The 16,711-nt window shown below is 39.4% G+C and overlaps 1 protein-coding gene and 1 pseudogene across 3 annotated transcripts; one reads left to right on the top strand and one right to left on the bottom strand.

Annotated features, from left to right (window-relative positions):
- Positions 1–342: 342 nt before the first annotated feature.
- mlnl (motilin-like) lies at positions 343–6,976 on the bottom strand. 3 transcript variants are annotated; one of them, XM_064967815.1, is made up of 6 exons: positions 6,894–6,976; positions 6,412–6,542; positions 5,579–5,686; positions 5,122–5,230; positions 1,444–1,481; positions 343–607 (listed from the first exon to the last, which is right to left on the bottom strand). In XM_064967815.1, the coding sequence occupies exons 2-5, from the start codon at positions 6,529–6,531 to the stop codon at positions 1,474–1,476; spliced, it is 345 nt and encodes a 114-aa protein (XP_064823887.1). In that variant the 5' UTR covers positions 6,532–6,542; positions 6,894–6,976; the 3' UTR covers positions 343–607; positions 1,444–1,473. The 3 variants fall into 3 exon arrangements, with proteins under 3 accessions (XP_064823887.1, XP_064823886.1, XP_064823885.1); XM_064967814.1 differs by having other exon boundaries at positions 343–549; XM_064967813.1 differs by lacking the exon at positions 343–607 and having other exon boundaries at positions 1,350–1,481.
- A 4,319-nt stretch (positions 6,977–11,295) lies between these two features.
- On the top strand, positions 11,296–13,668 carry LOC135541492 (NLR family CARD domain-containing protein 3-like; annotated as a pseudogene).
- The last annotated feature ends 3,043 nt before the right edge of the window (positions 13,669–16,711 follow it).

The raw sequence follows: 16,711 nt of genomic DNA, 5'->3' as shown, positions 1-16,711 counted from the left end.
ACCTGAGGGCCAAGTCTAGGACCAAAAATCTCCTTAACAGCTTCTACCCCCAAGCCATAAGACTGCTGAACAATTAATCAAATGGCCACCCAGACTATTTACATTGACACCCCCCCCTTTTTGTTTTTACACCGCTGCGACTCGCTGTTTATTATCTATGCATAGTCACTTTACAAATTACCTTGACTAACCTGAACCCCCGCACATTGACTCAGTCCTTTATATAGCCTCATTATTGTAACATAATATTTTTTACTTTGGTTTATTTAGTAAAGATTTTCTTAACTCTATTTATATAATTACACAATGCTAGACCCAGATGCAGACACAGGAGGCAGATGGTTTGAGCTTTGATATTTATTATAGTCCAAGGGATAGGCAAAAGGCAGGTCGGGGACAGGCAATAGTTCATAGCCAGGGCACAGTCCAAAACGGTACAGCGCAGCAATCAGGCTCGAGGTCAGGGGCAGGCAGAGTGGTCAAGCAGGCAGGCAGGCTCAGAGTCAGGACAGGCAAGGGTCAGAACCAGGACGCCGAGAAAACGAGAGACTGGGGGAAAACCAGGAGCTTAGAGAAAAACGCCGGTTGACTTAGCAAGCAAGGCAAACTGGCACAGACAGACAGACAGAAAACACAGGTGTAAATATACAGGGGATAATGGGGAAGATGGGCGACAAGGACAGGTGAAACAGATCAGGGTGTGACAATTTATTGAACTGCATTGTTGGGTAAAGGTAAGGGCTTGTAAGTAGGCATTTCACGTAAGGTCTACACCTGTTGAATTCGGCGCATGTGACAAATCAAATTTGATATGATTAGATTTTAGCGATGCAGAAAAATGTACCGTTTTTACATAGAATTAAGCATAATGATAATGGCTCTAGATTGCAGGAAAAAGCTGTTTCAAATGCTAAATACTCCAACCTCCAATGCCCTCTGGCCATCCTCAAATACTGTGTGTGTGTGTGTGTGCGTGCGTGCGTGCGTGCGTGTGTGTGTAGCCTAGTGGTTAAGAGTGTTGGGCCAGTAACCGAGAGGTTGCTGGTCTGAATCCCCGAGGCGAATAGGTGAAAAATCTGTTGATGTACCCTTGAGCAAGGCACTCAGCCCTAATTGCTCTGGATTTGAGCGTCTGCTAAATGGCATAAATGTATGTGCTCGTGTGTGTGTGTGCTCATGCGTGCACATTTGTGCACACTTATGTGTAAAGAAGAGGGAATGTTGTCAATTAACTTACTACCAGCAATGAGTGGTTGTTTCTTTACATTACATAGACACTGCAATCTAGAATGTAGGGTATGTAAGTGTGACATATATGGATATACAGCAATTTCACAAGACAAGCAAAGTAATGTTGAAATGATTGTTTCCCTTTATTCATATCATTGACACATTACAAGCTATCTGTGCATGTATTCCTGGTCAATTATAGTATACTGGCACCTTTGATTTTTCCTGTGGTCTTATGTCTCCTCATTTGGCTGAGAGAGAGAAAGAGATAGACGAGAGAGAGAAAGAGAAAAGGAACGGAGAGAGAGAGAGAGAACGTGAGAGGGAGAGATAGTACAAATATGTAAGAGCCTCTCAACTTTAAGCACTGTATACCTGATTTGTGTTTTGCACTATAGTACAATGTTTGAACATGCATTGCACAATATACATACACAGTTGAAGTTGGAAGTTGGTTAGGACATCTACTTTGTGCATGACAAGTCATTTTCCAACAATTGTTTACAGACATATTATTTAACTTATAATTCACTGTATCACAATTTCAGTGGGTCAAAAGTTTACATACACTAAGTTCACTGTGATATTTAAAACAGCTTAGAAAATTATGTCATGGCTTTAGAAGCTAGATAAGCTAATTGACATCATTTGAGTCAATTGGAGGTGTACCTGTGGATGTATTTCAAGGCCGACCTTCAAACTCAGTGCCTCTTTGCTTGACATCATTTGAAAATCAAGAGAAATCAGCCAAGACCTCAGAAAAAAAATGTAGACCTCCACAAGTCTGGTTCCTCCTTGGAAGCAATTTACAAATGCCTGAAGGTACCACGTTCATCTGTACAAACAATAGTACGCAAGTATAAACACCATGGGACCATGCAGCCGTCATACCGCTCTGTCTCCTAGAGATGAACGTGCTTTGGTGCCAGAACAATCCCAGAACAACAGCAAAGGACCTTGTAAAGATGCTGGAGGAAACAGATACAAAGAATCTATATCCACAGTAAAACGAGTCCTATATCAACATGACCTGAAAGGCCGATCAGCAAGGAAGAAGCCACTGCTCCAAAACCGCCATAAAAAAGCCAGACTACAGTTTACAACTGCACATGGGGACAAAGATCATACTTTTTGGAGAAATGTCCTCTGGTCTGAAGAAACAAAAATAGAACTGTTTGGCCATAACGACCATTGTTATGTTTGGAGGAAAAAGGGGGAGGCTTGCATGCCGAAGAACACCATCCCAACCGTGAAGCACAAGGGTGGCAGCATCATGTTATGGGGATGCTTTGCTGCAGGAGGGACCTGTGCACTTCACAAAATATATGGCATCATGAGGGTGGAAAATTATGTGGATATATTGAAGCAACATCTCAAGACATCAGTCAGGAAGTTGAAGCTTGGTTGCAAATGGACAATGACCCAAGCATACTTCCAAAGTTGTGGCAAAATGACTTAAGGACAACAAAGTCAAGGTTCTGAAGTGGCCATCACAAAGCCCTGACCTCAAAGCCCTGACCAGCTCTGTCAGGAGGAATGGGTCAAAATTCACCCAACTTATTGTGGGAAGCTTGCGGAAGGCTACCCGAAACGTTTGACTCAAGTTAAACAATTTAAAAGCAATGCTGCCAAATACTAATTGAGTGTATGTAAACTTCTGACCCACTTCTGACCCACTGGGAAAAAAAGAAATATAAGCTTAAATAAATCATTCTCTCTAGGGCAGCAGGGTAGCCTAGTGGTTGGAGTGGTGGACTAGCAACTGGAAGGTTGCAAGTTCAAATCCCCAACATCTGTTGTTCTGCCCCTGAACAGGCAGTTAATCCACTGTTCCTAGGCCGTCATTGAAAATAAGAATTTGTTCTTAGCTGACTTGCCTAGTTAAAATAAATTCTGACATTTCACATTCTTAAAATAAGTGGTGATCCTAACTGACCTAAGACAGGGAATTGTTACGAGGATTAAATGTCAGGAATTGTGAAAAAATGAGTTTAAATGTGTATGTAAACTTCCAACTTCAACTGTATATTAAAGGTAAAACAAAAAGTAATATTTAATCTTGTCTGAACGGGTGACGTTTCAGCTTTGCTTTTTGTTGTTGCAACTATACAGTTTTTTGAGAACTATTCCGTTGGTCTCACCAGGGAAATTAAGCATATATTTCAAATACAGGTCAGTCAGAAGTTTTGAAACACCTACTCATTCAAGGGTTTCTCTTTAGTTTTACTATTTTCTACATTGTAGAAAAAATAGTGAAGACATCAAAACTATGAAATAACACAAATGGAATCATGTAGTAACCAAAAAATGGTTAAACAAATCTAAATATATTTTATATTTGACATTCTTCAAAGTAGCCACCCTTTGTCTTGATGTCAGCTTTGCACACTTTTGGCATTCTCTCAACCAGCTTCATGAGGTAGTCACTTTGAATGCATTTCAATTAACAGGTGTGCCTTGTTAAAAGTTCATTTGTGGAATGTCTTTCCTTCTTAATGCGTTTAAGCCAATCAGTTGTGTTGTAACAAGGTAGGGGTGGTATACAGAAGATAGCCCTATTTGGTAAAATACCAAGTACATATTATGGCAAGAACAGCTCAAATAAGCAAAGAGAAATGACAGTCCATCATTACTTTAAGACATGAAGGTCAGTCAATCTGGAAAATGTAAAGAACTTTGAAAGTTTCTTCAAGTGCAATCGCAAAAACCATCAAGAGCTATGATGAAACTGGCTCTCATGAGGACAGCCACAGGAAAGGAACACCAAGAGTTACCTCTGCTGAAGAGGATAAGTTCATTAGAGTTACCAGCCTCGGAAATTGGCAATTAACTGCACCTCATATTGCAGCCCAAATAAACACTTTACAGAGTTCAAGTAACAGACACATCTCAACATCAACTGTTCAGAGGAGACTGCGTGAATCAGGCCTTCGTGGTCAAATTGCTGCAAAGAAACCACTACCAAAGGACACCAATAAGAAGAAGAGACTTGCTTGGGCCAAGAAACACAAGTAATGGACATTAGACTGGTGGAAATCTGTCCTTTGGTCTGATGAGTCCATATTTGAGAATTTTGGTTCCAACCACTGTGTCTTTGTGAGACGCAGAGTAGGTGAACGGATGATCTCTGCATGTGTGTTTCCCCCCGTGAAGCATGGAGGTGTGATGGTGGGGGATGCTTTGCTGTTGACACTGTTTGTGATATATTTAGAATTCAAGGCACACTTAACCAGCAAGGCTACCACAGCAACGATACACCATCCCATCTGGTTTGCGCTTAGTGGGACTATCATTTGTTTTTCAACGGCAATGACTCAACACACCTCCAGGCTATATGAGGGCTATTTGGCCAAGAATGAGAGTGATGGAGTGCTGCATCAGATTACCTGGCCCCCATAATCACCTGACCTCAACCCAATTGAGAAGGTTTGGGATGAGTTGGACCGCATAGTGAAGGAAAAGCAGCCAACAAGTGCTCAGCATACGTGGGAACTCCTTCAAGCATTCCAGGTGACTACCTCATGAAGCTGGTTGTAAGAATGTCAAGTGTGTGCAAAGCTGTCATCAAGGCAAAAGGTTAACCACCTTGTGCCTTGATGACAGCTTTGAAAAATCTAAAATATATTTTGATTTGTTTAACACTTTTTTGGTTACTACATGATTCCATATGTGTTATTTAATAATTGTGATGTCTTCACTATTATTCTACAATGTAGAAAATAGAAAAAATTCAGAAAAACCCTTGAATGAGTAGGTGTGTCCAAACTTTTGACTGGTACTGTATGCAGTTGAACCAGGCTGTAAATGTCCTGTAATCACCCATGATGACAGACAGTTGTGGCTGTTATGTGCATCTAATTTAATGTGTTATATGTCTATGGTCATGGGTACCTTTCTTCTCTGCCTGCTCCACCATTTCATGGATGATGTCTTCCAGCACGGGGGCCACATGCTCCAGCTGTTTGGCTGTTAGTCGAACACTTATCTCCACTGCCTTCCCCTGTCCACATACATTTATTAGACTTTTATAACACAAAATAGTCAACAACAAAAAACATTCACCCATTTGTGTGTGTGTGTGTGTGTGTGTGTGTGTGTGTGTGTGTGTGTGTGTGTGTGTGTGTGTGTGTGTGTGTGTGTGTGTGTGTGTGTGTGTGTGTGTGTGTGTGTGTGTGTGTGCGTGTGTGCGTGTGTGTGTGCGTGTGTGCGTGCGTGTGCGCGTGTGCGCGTGTGCGTGTGTGCGTGTGTGTGTGTGTGTGTGTGTGTGCGTGTGTGCGTGCGTGTGTGCGTGTGTGTGCGTGTGTGCGTGTGTGTGCGTGTGTGTGTGTGTGTGTGTGTATATACTTACAGGAGTTCCACCATCGCCCTCAGGAAGATGTTGGATGGTGACATCCTGAAACTGTCCATCCTCTGACCGAGGCTCCATGTCCTTCCTCCCCATCTTATCCTGTAGGGCCTAAACACATACACACGTATTTTCAAATAATGTGTCTGAATCAACTACTTCTATTGGAAGTATTTTAAAGCATTTTAAAATCATTTCTGGAAAAAACCTACTGTTTGAAAACATTTTTAAATACTTATATCAAATACCAAATAGACACGGGTTCAAATTCATGGGAGTATTTATTTGAATATTTTTTTTATATATATTTTATATATTTTTTTATATATTCCAATATTCAATTACTTGTTTTCAAATCAAAAATATCAAAATCAAAAATATCAAAATACTTACTTTCAAATGTCTTTGAATACCCTAAATAGTATTTGAACCCAGGTCTGACACAGATTGTGTAGAACAGACATGCCTCAGCTTTAGAAATCATATCAGCTCTGGTCATGGCATTTTTATCTGCAAAATACAGTACCATGCACCCTTCTTAACGTGACACTGGTATTCTCCCACTGGGCACAGACATCAGTTCAACATCGAGTTTTCATTTACATTTGGTTGAGTTGTCAACTAACATGAAATCAACAAAAAATGTCACCCTGTCATTGGTTTTAGGTTAGAAAAAATACCAAATTCCCTGATGTCGATGACTTTTTGCAAATCCAATCTGTTTTCCACGTCATCACATTGTTTGGTTGATCAACCAGTTTTTTCCCAATGCGTTGGCTGTTTTGTTTACCTCTCTCCCCCCACCCCCTTCCTGTGACTCACTTCACGCTTCTCACCTTCATCTCCCTCATCTCTTTGGGGCTGAAGAAGGAGAAGTGTCCCTCTGCCCGTTCATGCAGCATGGCCACCAGACACACCAGCACCACACAGCCCGTCACCGTTCCACGCATGGTCATCCTGCTTAGTCCTGTCCAACACAAACATGTTTGTACGATGTTGTTTGACCATTAAAGAATAATGATGCTGACCAAGACAATTGACTTGTGTAATGTAAACATCATGTAATGAAAGTAAACTGATTGCACAGATGGCTGCACAAACACTCAAGCACAAAGCACGTACATATGAAGACAGGCACACAAAACACACACGGTGAGCAAACTCCTTAATAAATAAATACAAAAAGACAAACAGAAAATGAGACTGACAGAGACAAAGATAGATAAAGACAGACAGACAGAAAACAGACAGACCAACAGAGAAAGAGAGACAAACAGAGACAGACGGATCCATATCGCCAACTTGTTGAACTACCCACTCTGTTTCCCTGTGAGTCCCTGCTGGTGATGAGCTAACTGGCTGTGTCCTGTTGTTCTGTCACCCTGCTAGAGACCCTGCTCTTTATATGGATCCACATCCTCATCCCTCGGTCTCTTTTACTGTCCCCTCTGACATCTGCCCCTCAACAGATCTACCAGCCACTCTCCTCCAGCTCCCGGAAACACAGGCATGTCTTAATGGGAATGGGCTGCCTTTCCTCTTGAATCAAATCAAATCAAAGTTTATTTGTCACGTGCGCAGAATACAACAGGTGTAGTAGACCTTACAGTGAAATGCTTACTTACAGGCTCTAACCAACAGTGCATCTTCTAAGTTTAAAAAAAGGCTTAGGTGAACAATAGGTAAGTAAAGAAATAAAAACAACAGTAAAAAGACAGTGAAAAATAACAGTAGCAAAGGGGTTGACTGTGGAAAAAAGTAGAATAGTAATAGGATTTATTATGTGTTTACAGTACTATTTCCCTTGTTATTGTCTTACTGCTAGATAATGTTAGAGCACAGACAATTCTGATTAAAGAGGATGTTTTGAGAGAGAAATTTCTGTGCCAAATGTACATGCTGTTTTTGACTATGTTTGTTTGTGTGTGCACATGTATGTGTGTGGGGGAGGGCTGCTTCAGTTATAGCCAATAATACATTCTCAGCTCTTCAGTAATATCCTGTCTACCGTGACGTTTATGACCTGGCATTGTAACACTCAGCTACACACATGGCACCACATACATTCATTTCCTGGTAACAGGTTACCGTGGATGACTTTTACCATACCTTTTCCTGGTGTAACACTTCACTTGTTTACTATTTAATCAATCATTCTTGCATGGTATTTTAGATTTTTTTTAGATATCCTTCATGTGACGTGGACCTTGTCTAAATGGACTGTAGATGGACATAATAAATTCATAGAGATAAATGTCAAATGTGTTTAAAGTGACTGGTCTTTGTTGTAGGCTATCCTTTGCTTTTTCCGACAGTGTTGTAATTTTCTCTATTTATTTTTATGCAATAAGCGTGATTGACTGAGCATGAAGAAACCTTTAATGTCTAGATTTGGCCAGTTACATTTTTTGTTGAGTGGTTAGGGACAGGTTGAAATTTACTGGGGGGAGGGATGGACCAAAATAGAAGAGGGGTTGTCAAACTTAAAAATGTTTGCTTTGAGGAGAGTTGTGTTTTTTTATTGGGAACAGGGGAGGGTAGTGACCAATAAAACAAAGGTTTGCTATTGTGTAGCTATTATTAAGCTTTAGCTACTGCAGGCCTATGAAATGAAGGCCGTGCGTCCTGCCCTGGCGGTCCTACTGCCTCCGACAGGTGAGGTGAGTTGAAGAAGACTGTTTCAGGCCTACCAGAGTTAATCCTATAATCTAAAAATATAATGCTTATCTTTATACAAAATATTCTGATCGAACATTTACAAATTAGCCTCCTTCTGTATATCTATATCTGTATAGCAGACGCAATAGCCATCTGTCATAAAGAAATGAATGTCGTGTCATAGCACGCCACCAGCATACCTCTATCTCTCGCTATCTCTCTGGGGTTAAGACAAAGCTTCTGTTCCTTATATACAGTTGAAGTCGGAAGTTTACATACATCTGAGCCAAATACATTTAAACCCAGTTATTCACAATTCCTGGCATTTAATCCAAGTACAAATACCCTGTCTTAGGTCAGTTAGAATCACAACTTTATTTTAAGAATGTGAAATGTCAGAATAATAGTAGAGAGAATGATTTATTTCAGTTTTTATTTATTTCATCACATTCCCAGTGGGTCAGAAGTTTACATACACTCAATTGGTATTTGGTAGCATTGCCTTTCAATTGTTTAACTTGGGTCAAACGTTTCAGGTAGCCTTCCACAAGCTTCCCACAATAAGTTGGGTGAATTTTGGCCCATTCCTCCTGACAGAGCTGGTGTAACTGAGTCAGGTTTGTAGGCCTCCTTGCTAGCACACGCTTTTTCAGTTCTGTCCACAAATGTTCTATAGGATTGAGGTCAGGGCTTTGTGATGGCCACTCCAACACTTTGTTGTCCTTAAGCCATTTTGTCACAACTTTGGCAGTATGCTTGGGGTCATTGTCCATTTGGAAGACCCACTTGTGACCAAGCTTTAACTTCCTGACTGATGTCTTGAGATGTTGCTTCAATATATCCATTAATTACTCCATTAATTACAATAATTACTCAAAATTCTCTTGACCTGTGCACCTAAGTTGTTAACTTTCATTCATAGGCTAGGTTGTAGCAACCTCATAATGGGTACAGGGAAAATGAGATTATCACATAGAAGCCTAAAACTATCGCTGGTGCATTGAGCTGGGTGAATGGAGAATGATTGACTGTCATCCAATATGCTGTGATAGAAATAAGGCAGTGTGTAGTGTGCAGTAATATTCAATGTGTGAATATACAGTATATTATATATACATCATATGTGACTCGTAATAAGACTAAGAAATTAGCCTATTAAAATGTTTACCTGACTCCATAAAGATAATTAGCGATATGCAAGAGACAATGGTTGAGTTACAGTAATAGGCAATAAAGAAGTATCTGAAAATGGAATTCTAAATACAAGTGAATTCAATTACTTTGTAAAAAGAATGGATTCACATACAAGACATAAATCTTAAGTTATAAGACGCGGTTAGCCATTGTGGCTGGAGCCGCGGATTGTCTCTGGCATTTGTAATTCTTGTTTACACAAGTAAACAAACTGTTGTCCAAACCAGTTGTTAGACCTTTTTGCCTAAGCAGTTGATATTTTTTTGCTGTTATCCTAGTTTTGTTTATCCTAGTTTTGTTTAGCCCTGTTGTTTATTTTCAAATACCCAACATATTCCACATGTATTATAAATAAATGGTTGTATATCAATTACATATACTGTAGTTGAAAAAAGCTTGCTTGCCCAGTTTTCCAATTGTTTTTTACTGGTTCCACTTCTGTATTTCATCAATAGGTGGAGACATTGACCATAGTACCCCACACCCTGAGTACCAACCTGTATGGTCTCCCATTAGCACCACCAGCTGAAAATAGTTATATTCCTAATTGTCTTTCCCATGCCCTATATGAACTTAATTAAACTTTTAAAAAATAATGTTGAGTGATCTTTTACATATAATTAAATTCAATTAATAGAAAATTGCCAAAGTCAAAAAACACATATATAATTGCTGTAGATTGTGCAGACAAGGTCCTTGAACCAAAAACAGTTGTATTCATGCAAGTGATGTGGGGTGGAAGCTATTGAAGTTTTAAGCAAGTATTTTTGACATATAATGAGAGATTTCATTTAAAATGGCAAAAGTAAAAACATCTTACAAAAAGTTAATTACAAAAGTAATTACAGTAGATTGTACAGACAAGGTCACTGAACCAATAACAGTTGGTTATTCATGAAAGTCATATGGGATGGAAGGTATTGAAGTTTTTATGCCAGTATTTTATTTAATATTAATTTATTGAAAATACCCAAAGTGAAACAACTCTAATGCAATTGCCGTAGATTCTACAGACAATGTCCCTGAACCAATAACATTTGGTTGTATTCAAGTGATACTAAGGAAGTATTTTTTTTAAACTTTAATTAAATAATAAAATGTAATAAATGAACAGCCAAAGTAAAAAAAAATATATATATACAAAAGTAATTGTCATGGATTGGAGAGATCCTTGAACATATTACAGTTGGTTTGAGATTTGTCATATGGTTACAAAGCTATTGAAGTGTTGCAGTTAACAATAGGTTCAATTGCACTTTTAACACGGCCCCTTAGCTGCAACTGCACGGAGAACGAGACATAGAAATGAGCGTACACTAATTTTTTAGAAAAGGCAATGTAACAGCGAAAATAAGGGGTGTAACTTGTTCCACATCTGATTTAAATATGACATTCATATCATCCTTGAATGTTCCTTTGAAAAGGTATTGACGAGCAAAGTTCGAATCTTTAACATAAAGCTAACTTCACAGCACTGCTATGCATGCTTGTCCCAGCCCACGATTTGACAATTGAATGGGAACGTGCCTCCCCAAACATTTGATCGATAAGAGATATGATATCAGTCGTTCGAGTGCAGTATAGCAAAGTGATTCACATTTCTTGCTCGCTAACCAGATTACACCTGCGTCTCTAGCTGTAGGCACAAAAAACGATTTGGGGTGAAAAAGACATCGATTTGACCAACCTACTGACCGGTAGAATAGCAACACTAGTTAACAAACTCTCTGTCAGGAAGAGATGTGAGCCGTAGAAAAACAAACACCAAACACAGTAGCAGGCGAAATTAGAACAGGAATAAGGAAACGTTGCATGACAACCAGCAGCCCACATGACAGAACCGGAAATATTTCATTTCAGCCTGTTATAGCTGCATGTACCTTTGCAACCGTGTGATGTTCTTAGCATGTAGATTGTAGGGTGCATCCTCAGCAAATACCTGCCTTAATAAGTTTATTTAATTTAATTATTGCACCTTTATTTAACCAGGTAGGGCAGTTGAGAACAAGGCATTATTGCTGGGATATGAGGTAATAAAAGGGCCTAGGTTTAAGGTGCGATATACAGATATCGCTCTGCCATTTCATGGTTGCTAAAATTGTAATAGTTCGCCTAATTTCAGTTTATGTGAATCATTGTACCATCTAAACCATTGTAAAATATATTTTCAATAAGCAAAATGCAGCATTTTCAGCTGTTTGAAGCTGGTGTACAAAACCGAAAGTAAAAGACTGGTGTATAACAATAAAACATAACTTTTATTTTAAATGATTGTGATAAGTGTTGTAGTAGTAGGGCACGTGTATATTAGATTGAGGGCGACATTAACGATAATGCTTTTGCAGTACAAAATGTTACCATGAAATGTTTATCTTCACTTATTGTGGATTTTATATAACTTATCCTTGCAGTGGACATTGTGATGCAAAGAGTTAAAGAGGAGCATAAATCCAGTCTGAAGGAGAAGTTTCCGTTTGTGTTTGAGGGCAACACAGACAATTAAACTCATCTTGAAAGGATCTACACAAACCTGTACATCACAGCGGGAGAAAGTCAAGGGGTGAATGATGAACATGAAATGTGGCAGATTGGAGAGTCTGGTGCCTCTTTTCTCAATCAACTGCAATGACATCTTCAAACCCTTATCGGAACAAGAGAGACCCATCAGAACAGTAATGACGAAAGGCATCGCTGGCATCGGACAAACTGTCTCTGTGCATAAGTTCATCCTAGACTGGGCAGAAGGAAAAGCCAATCATGATGTGGATTTCATCTTTGTTCTTCCTTTCCGAGAGCTGAATTTGATCAAAGATGACCAGTACAGTCTTTCTGAACTTCTGAATGACTTCCACCTTGAACTTGCAGAGATAAAAGACAAAGGAATTTGCTGCTTGTAAAGGTCTGTTCATCTTTGATGGTCTGGATGAAAGCCAACTTGACTTGGATTTCCATAAAAACAAGAGGGTGACTGATGTTACAAAGACATCCTCAGTGGATGTGTTGCTTACAAACATTATCAAGGGTAATCTGCTTCCCAAAGCTCTCCTCTGGATCACCTCCAGACCAGCAGCAGCCAATCCGATTCCCAGTAAGTGCATCAACCAAGTGACAGAAGTACGAGGTTTCAATGACCCACAGAAAGAGGAATATTTCAGGAAAAGAACCAGTGATGATAATCTTGCCAGCAGAATCATCTCACACCTTACAACATCAAGAAGTTGTTACTTCACGTGCCACATATCAGTCTACTGTTGGATTTCTGCCCAAGTCCTTGAAGAATTGCTGATGACAAATGAGTTTGGAGAGATCCCTACAACTCTGACTGAGATGTACTCTCACTTCCTACTCATTCAGACAAACCTGGCAAATGAAAAGTTTCTGGGGCAAAATGAGAGAGATGCACAGAAGATCTTGGAATCAAGGAAAGATTTCATTCTGAAATTGGAGAGGCTATCATTTGAGCACCTAGAGAAAGGCAATCTCATGTTCTATGAAAAGGACCTGAATAAGTATGGCGTTGATGTCAGTGAAGCTACAGTGTACTGTGGATTATGCACAGAAATCTTTAAAGAATAGTCTGTGTTGTACAAAAAGAAGGTCTACTGCTTTGTGCATCTGAGTATCCATGAGTTTTTTGCTGCGCTGTACGTGTTCCACTGCTGTGTGACCAAGAACGTCAAGGAGCCTGCATCTGCAGATGATGGTTGTTAAAGAAGAAGAATTGACACCTGGACCTGTTTCTCCGCTTCCTTGTTGGCATCTCACTGGAGGCTACTTAGAAACTCTTGCAAAGCCTCTTGTCACAAAGTGAGAACGGTTCTGAATCTGTTGAGAAAATGAGGACATATTTTAGAGATCAGGATATTGTAGGGGATTACTCACCCGAAAGATACATCAATCTTCTCCAGTGCTTGACTGAGATGAAAGACAATTCAGTACAAGAGGACATTCTAAAGTACCTTAAGTCAGAAAATCATGCAGAAACAGAACTGTCACCTGTCATTGCTCAGCACTGGCCTACATGCTTGAAATGTCAGACGAGGTGCTGGATGTCTTTGACGTGAACGGATACAACACGGGTATTATGGGTGATGTGAGACTGCCTCCAGTTGTGAGGAACTGCAGAAAGGCAATGCAAGTGTTAATCCAGAATTCACACATACTGTATGTCACACAATCAGATTTGACCATGAACTGACATTTTTACTATAGTGAGAGCCTTTCTGATACCCCTAGTAGCACTGGGTTTTCATTTGTCAATTGCTTACAGTTACCTGGTAAATCAAAATAATACTCAAAGGTAAACTCAGCGATATGACGTATATGCAGAAAGTAAAAAGCCTAGTGGGTCAATTTCTGCAACAACTAAGAGCATTGAAGCCTGATGCTCAACTTCTCTGCTGTTTTGGTCACATGGTTACCACGCTGTGAACAGTGTGAAGCGAACCTGAGCAAGTGCTCAGATACTGTGTGTGCTGCTCATGGAACTGTTATTTCGCTGAGTCTACCTTCAAAACATCAGTTAAGCAACCCTGACATACACTACATCACAAGTTAAATTAGTTGTATTTTCTTTATTTCTACAGATTATCTTGCAATGTACTCTCAAATGAGTGCTTTGAATTACTGGCCTCCATTCTCCAATTTGCAGACTCACCTCTGAGAGACCTGGACATGAGTAACAATTCCTTTGATGATTGCAAAGAGATGTTATTCTTTGCTGGATTAAAACCTCCACATTGTAAACTGGAAACACTGAGGTCAGTTCTTTGGAGGGGTCTAAGTATGATATCATGATAACAACCCACAGATTGACTCTGACAAACTGTTCCATAAGGTTTAGAGCGTGTTTTGGGCATTAATGCTGCAATATGTATCTTTGTGGGTGACCCGACCAAATTCACATAGAAATGAGAGTTATAGGCTGCTGAGGGGTGGACAGGTCATAATAATAATGGCTGGAATGGAGTCAATGGAATGCTATCAAACACACCAAAGATGTGGTTTCCATGTGATTGATACCATTCCATGGACTCCATTAAAGTCATTTTTATGATTCTCTATACTATACATTGCCTGTTTTGTCACAGAAACTGAAATTAGGCTACCCTATTAGAATTTTAGCAACCAGGAAATAGCGGAGCGATTTCTGCATATTGCACCTTTTAAGTAATGGGCACACACATAGAAATGAAATAATTTTTTTATGGTGCTTTATGTTCAGCTTCACTTCACACATATGCTTTCTATGCTGAGTTTCTTAAAACAAACAATAAATAAATGGAAAAAGACAACCTGTTTTATCCAATTGATGTCTCTGTCTTTGTAGACTATCTGGCTGTAAAACTCACAGAAGAACCATCTTGTGCAACTTTGATTACTGCTCTAATGCCAGTGATCCCAGATACAATCAGTGAGTTTAATTTAGGATAACAAAGTATTTTTTGATGCATGCCTTGTACCCTTAGTGTGCACTGATTGGCATACATGTACCTTTGTTTGATTTTTTTGTAAGGATAGTTCATCTTCAATCATTTGAGTACTTTCTTGTATTACCACAGAGGGCATAGAATTGACCGATTGGGCCTTAAAAGGCCTGTACTTGAGTTTCAACCTGAATGACTCAGGAGTGGAGATGCTTTCTGCTAGACTGGACAAGCCACACTGTAAATTGGAAAACTGAGGTCAGAACTATTGTGATTTTGTTTTCACTTTTACTTGTTCCTCGGCTTGGTAAGGGTCCTAGCACATCATGTATTTGTTGTATCATTATCCGGGTAGTTCCTTCCTTCCAGACAATATCTCAACAACAGATTTGTAAAAAAGTTGTATAAATTGGCAGGATGGTAGAAACCATCAAGAGTAACTATGGTGCAAAATTTGGCACAAGCTGTCATGCCCTGGTCTTAGTATTTTGTGTTTTCTTTCTTTATTTGGTCAGGCCAGGGTGTGACATGGGTTTTGGTATGTGGTGTGTTTTTGTCTTGGGGTTTTTCACAGTTATTGGGATTGTAGCTTAGTGGGGTTTTCTAGCTTAGTCTATGGCTGTCTGAAGTGGTTCTCAATCAGAGACAGGTGTTTATCGTTGTCTCTGATTGGGAACCATATTTAGGCAGCCATATTATTTGAGTGTGTCGTGGGTGATTGTTCCTGTCCTTGTTACTGTCGATGTGTTACTTTGCACCAGTATAGGCTGTTTTGGTTTTCGTGTTACGGTTCTTGTTTTGTAGTGTTTGTGTTTAGTTGTTTTTTTATTAAACATAAATCTAAATAGCCACGCCACATATTGGTCCAACTCTCTTTCACCTAAAGAAAACCGTTACACAAGCATCATATTTGACCTACAGCGCCACCAAAATAATATTGCCTCTGCGGACCTATAACATTCGCCATGATGGATTTTCCGCCATCTTGAAATTTAGGAAAAATCTTTATAAATCTTCTCATGAACCACTTCCCTGATTTGACACCATATTTATAAGTGTACTCATTGTACAAAGAATACGATGGTAAGTCAACAAATGGCAGCTAGACAAGACAAGGAAATTCTGACAAATGTTTCTCGAAATTCCATTGGCTACAATCCATACTATTTTGGTCAATCAGCTTAAATCTCATGTTGGTGATGGGGAAAGTATGACTTTGAAAATCTGTACTAAGTTTGGTCTTGATATCAACAACAACAAAAGAAATTCAATGTATGGCCTTTGCCCTCATCTACAGTTGAAGTCGGAAGTTTACATACACTTAGGTTGGAGTCATTAAACCTCGTTTTTCAACCACACCACAAATTTCTTGTTAACAAAATATAGTTTTGACAAGTCGTTTAGGACATCTACTTTGTGCATGACAAGTATTTTTTCCAATAATTGTTTACAGACAGATTATTCCACTTATAATTCACTGTATACCAATTCCAGTTGGTCAGAAGTTTACATACACTAAGTTGACTTTACCTTTAAACAGTTAGGAAAATTTCAGAAAATTATGTCATGGCTGGTTCATCCTTGGGAGCAATTTCCAAACGCCTGAAGGTACCACGTTCATCTGTACAAACAATAGTACGCACGTATGAACACCATGGGCCCATGCAGTCATCATACCGCTCAGGAAGAGTTATATCTCCTAAAAATGAACGTACTTTGGTGCGAGAAGTGCAAATCAATACCAGAGACAACAGCACAGGTGCAAAAGTATCTATATCCACAGTAAAACGAGTCCTACATCGACATAACCTGAAAGGCTGCTCAGCAAGGAAGAAGCCACTGCTCTAAAAGCGCCATA

This window comes from Oncorhynchus masou, chromosome 6, assembly GCF_036934945.1.
Source record: "Oncorhynchus masou masou isolate Uvic2021 chromosome 6, UVic_Omas_1.1, whole genome shotgun sequence".
Taxonomy (NCBI): Eukaryota; Metazoa; Chordata; class Actinopteri; order Salmoniformes; family Salmonidae; genus Oncorhynchus; species Oncorhynchus masou.
The sequence above is the reverse complement of the archived record's forward strand: the minus strand, read 5'-3'. Positions and strand labels throughout refer to the sequence as shown.

Bases quoted from the DNA above. Each gene is read 5' to 3' on its own strand.
- mlnl (XM_064967815.1), bottom strand. From the start codon at position 6,531: ATGACCATGCGTGGAACGGTGACGGGCTGTGTGGTGCTGGTGTGTCTG. The intron at 5,687-6,411 runs GTGAGAAGCGTG...GTATGTGTTTAG, and splicing joins AAGAGATGAGGGAGATGAAG to GCCCTACAGGATAAGATGGG. The intron at 5,231-5,578 runs GTAAGTATATAC...GTATGTGGACAG, and splicing joins AGGGCGATGGTGGAACTCCT to GGGAAGGCAGTGGAGATAAG.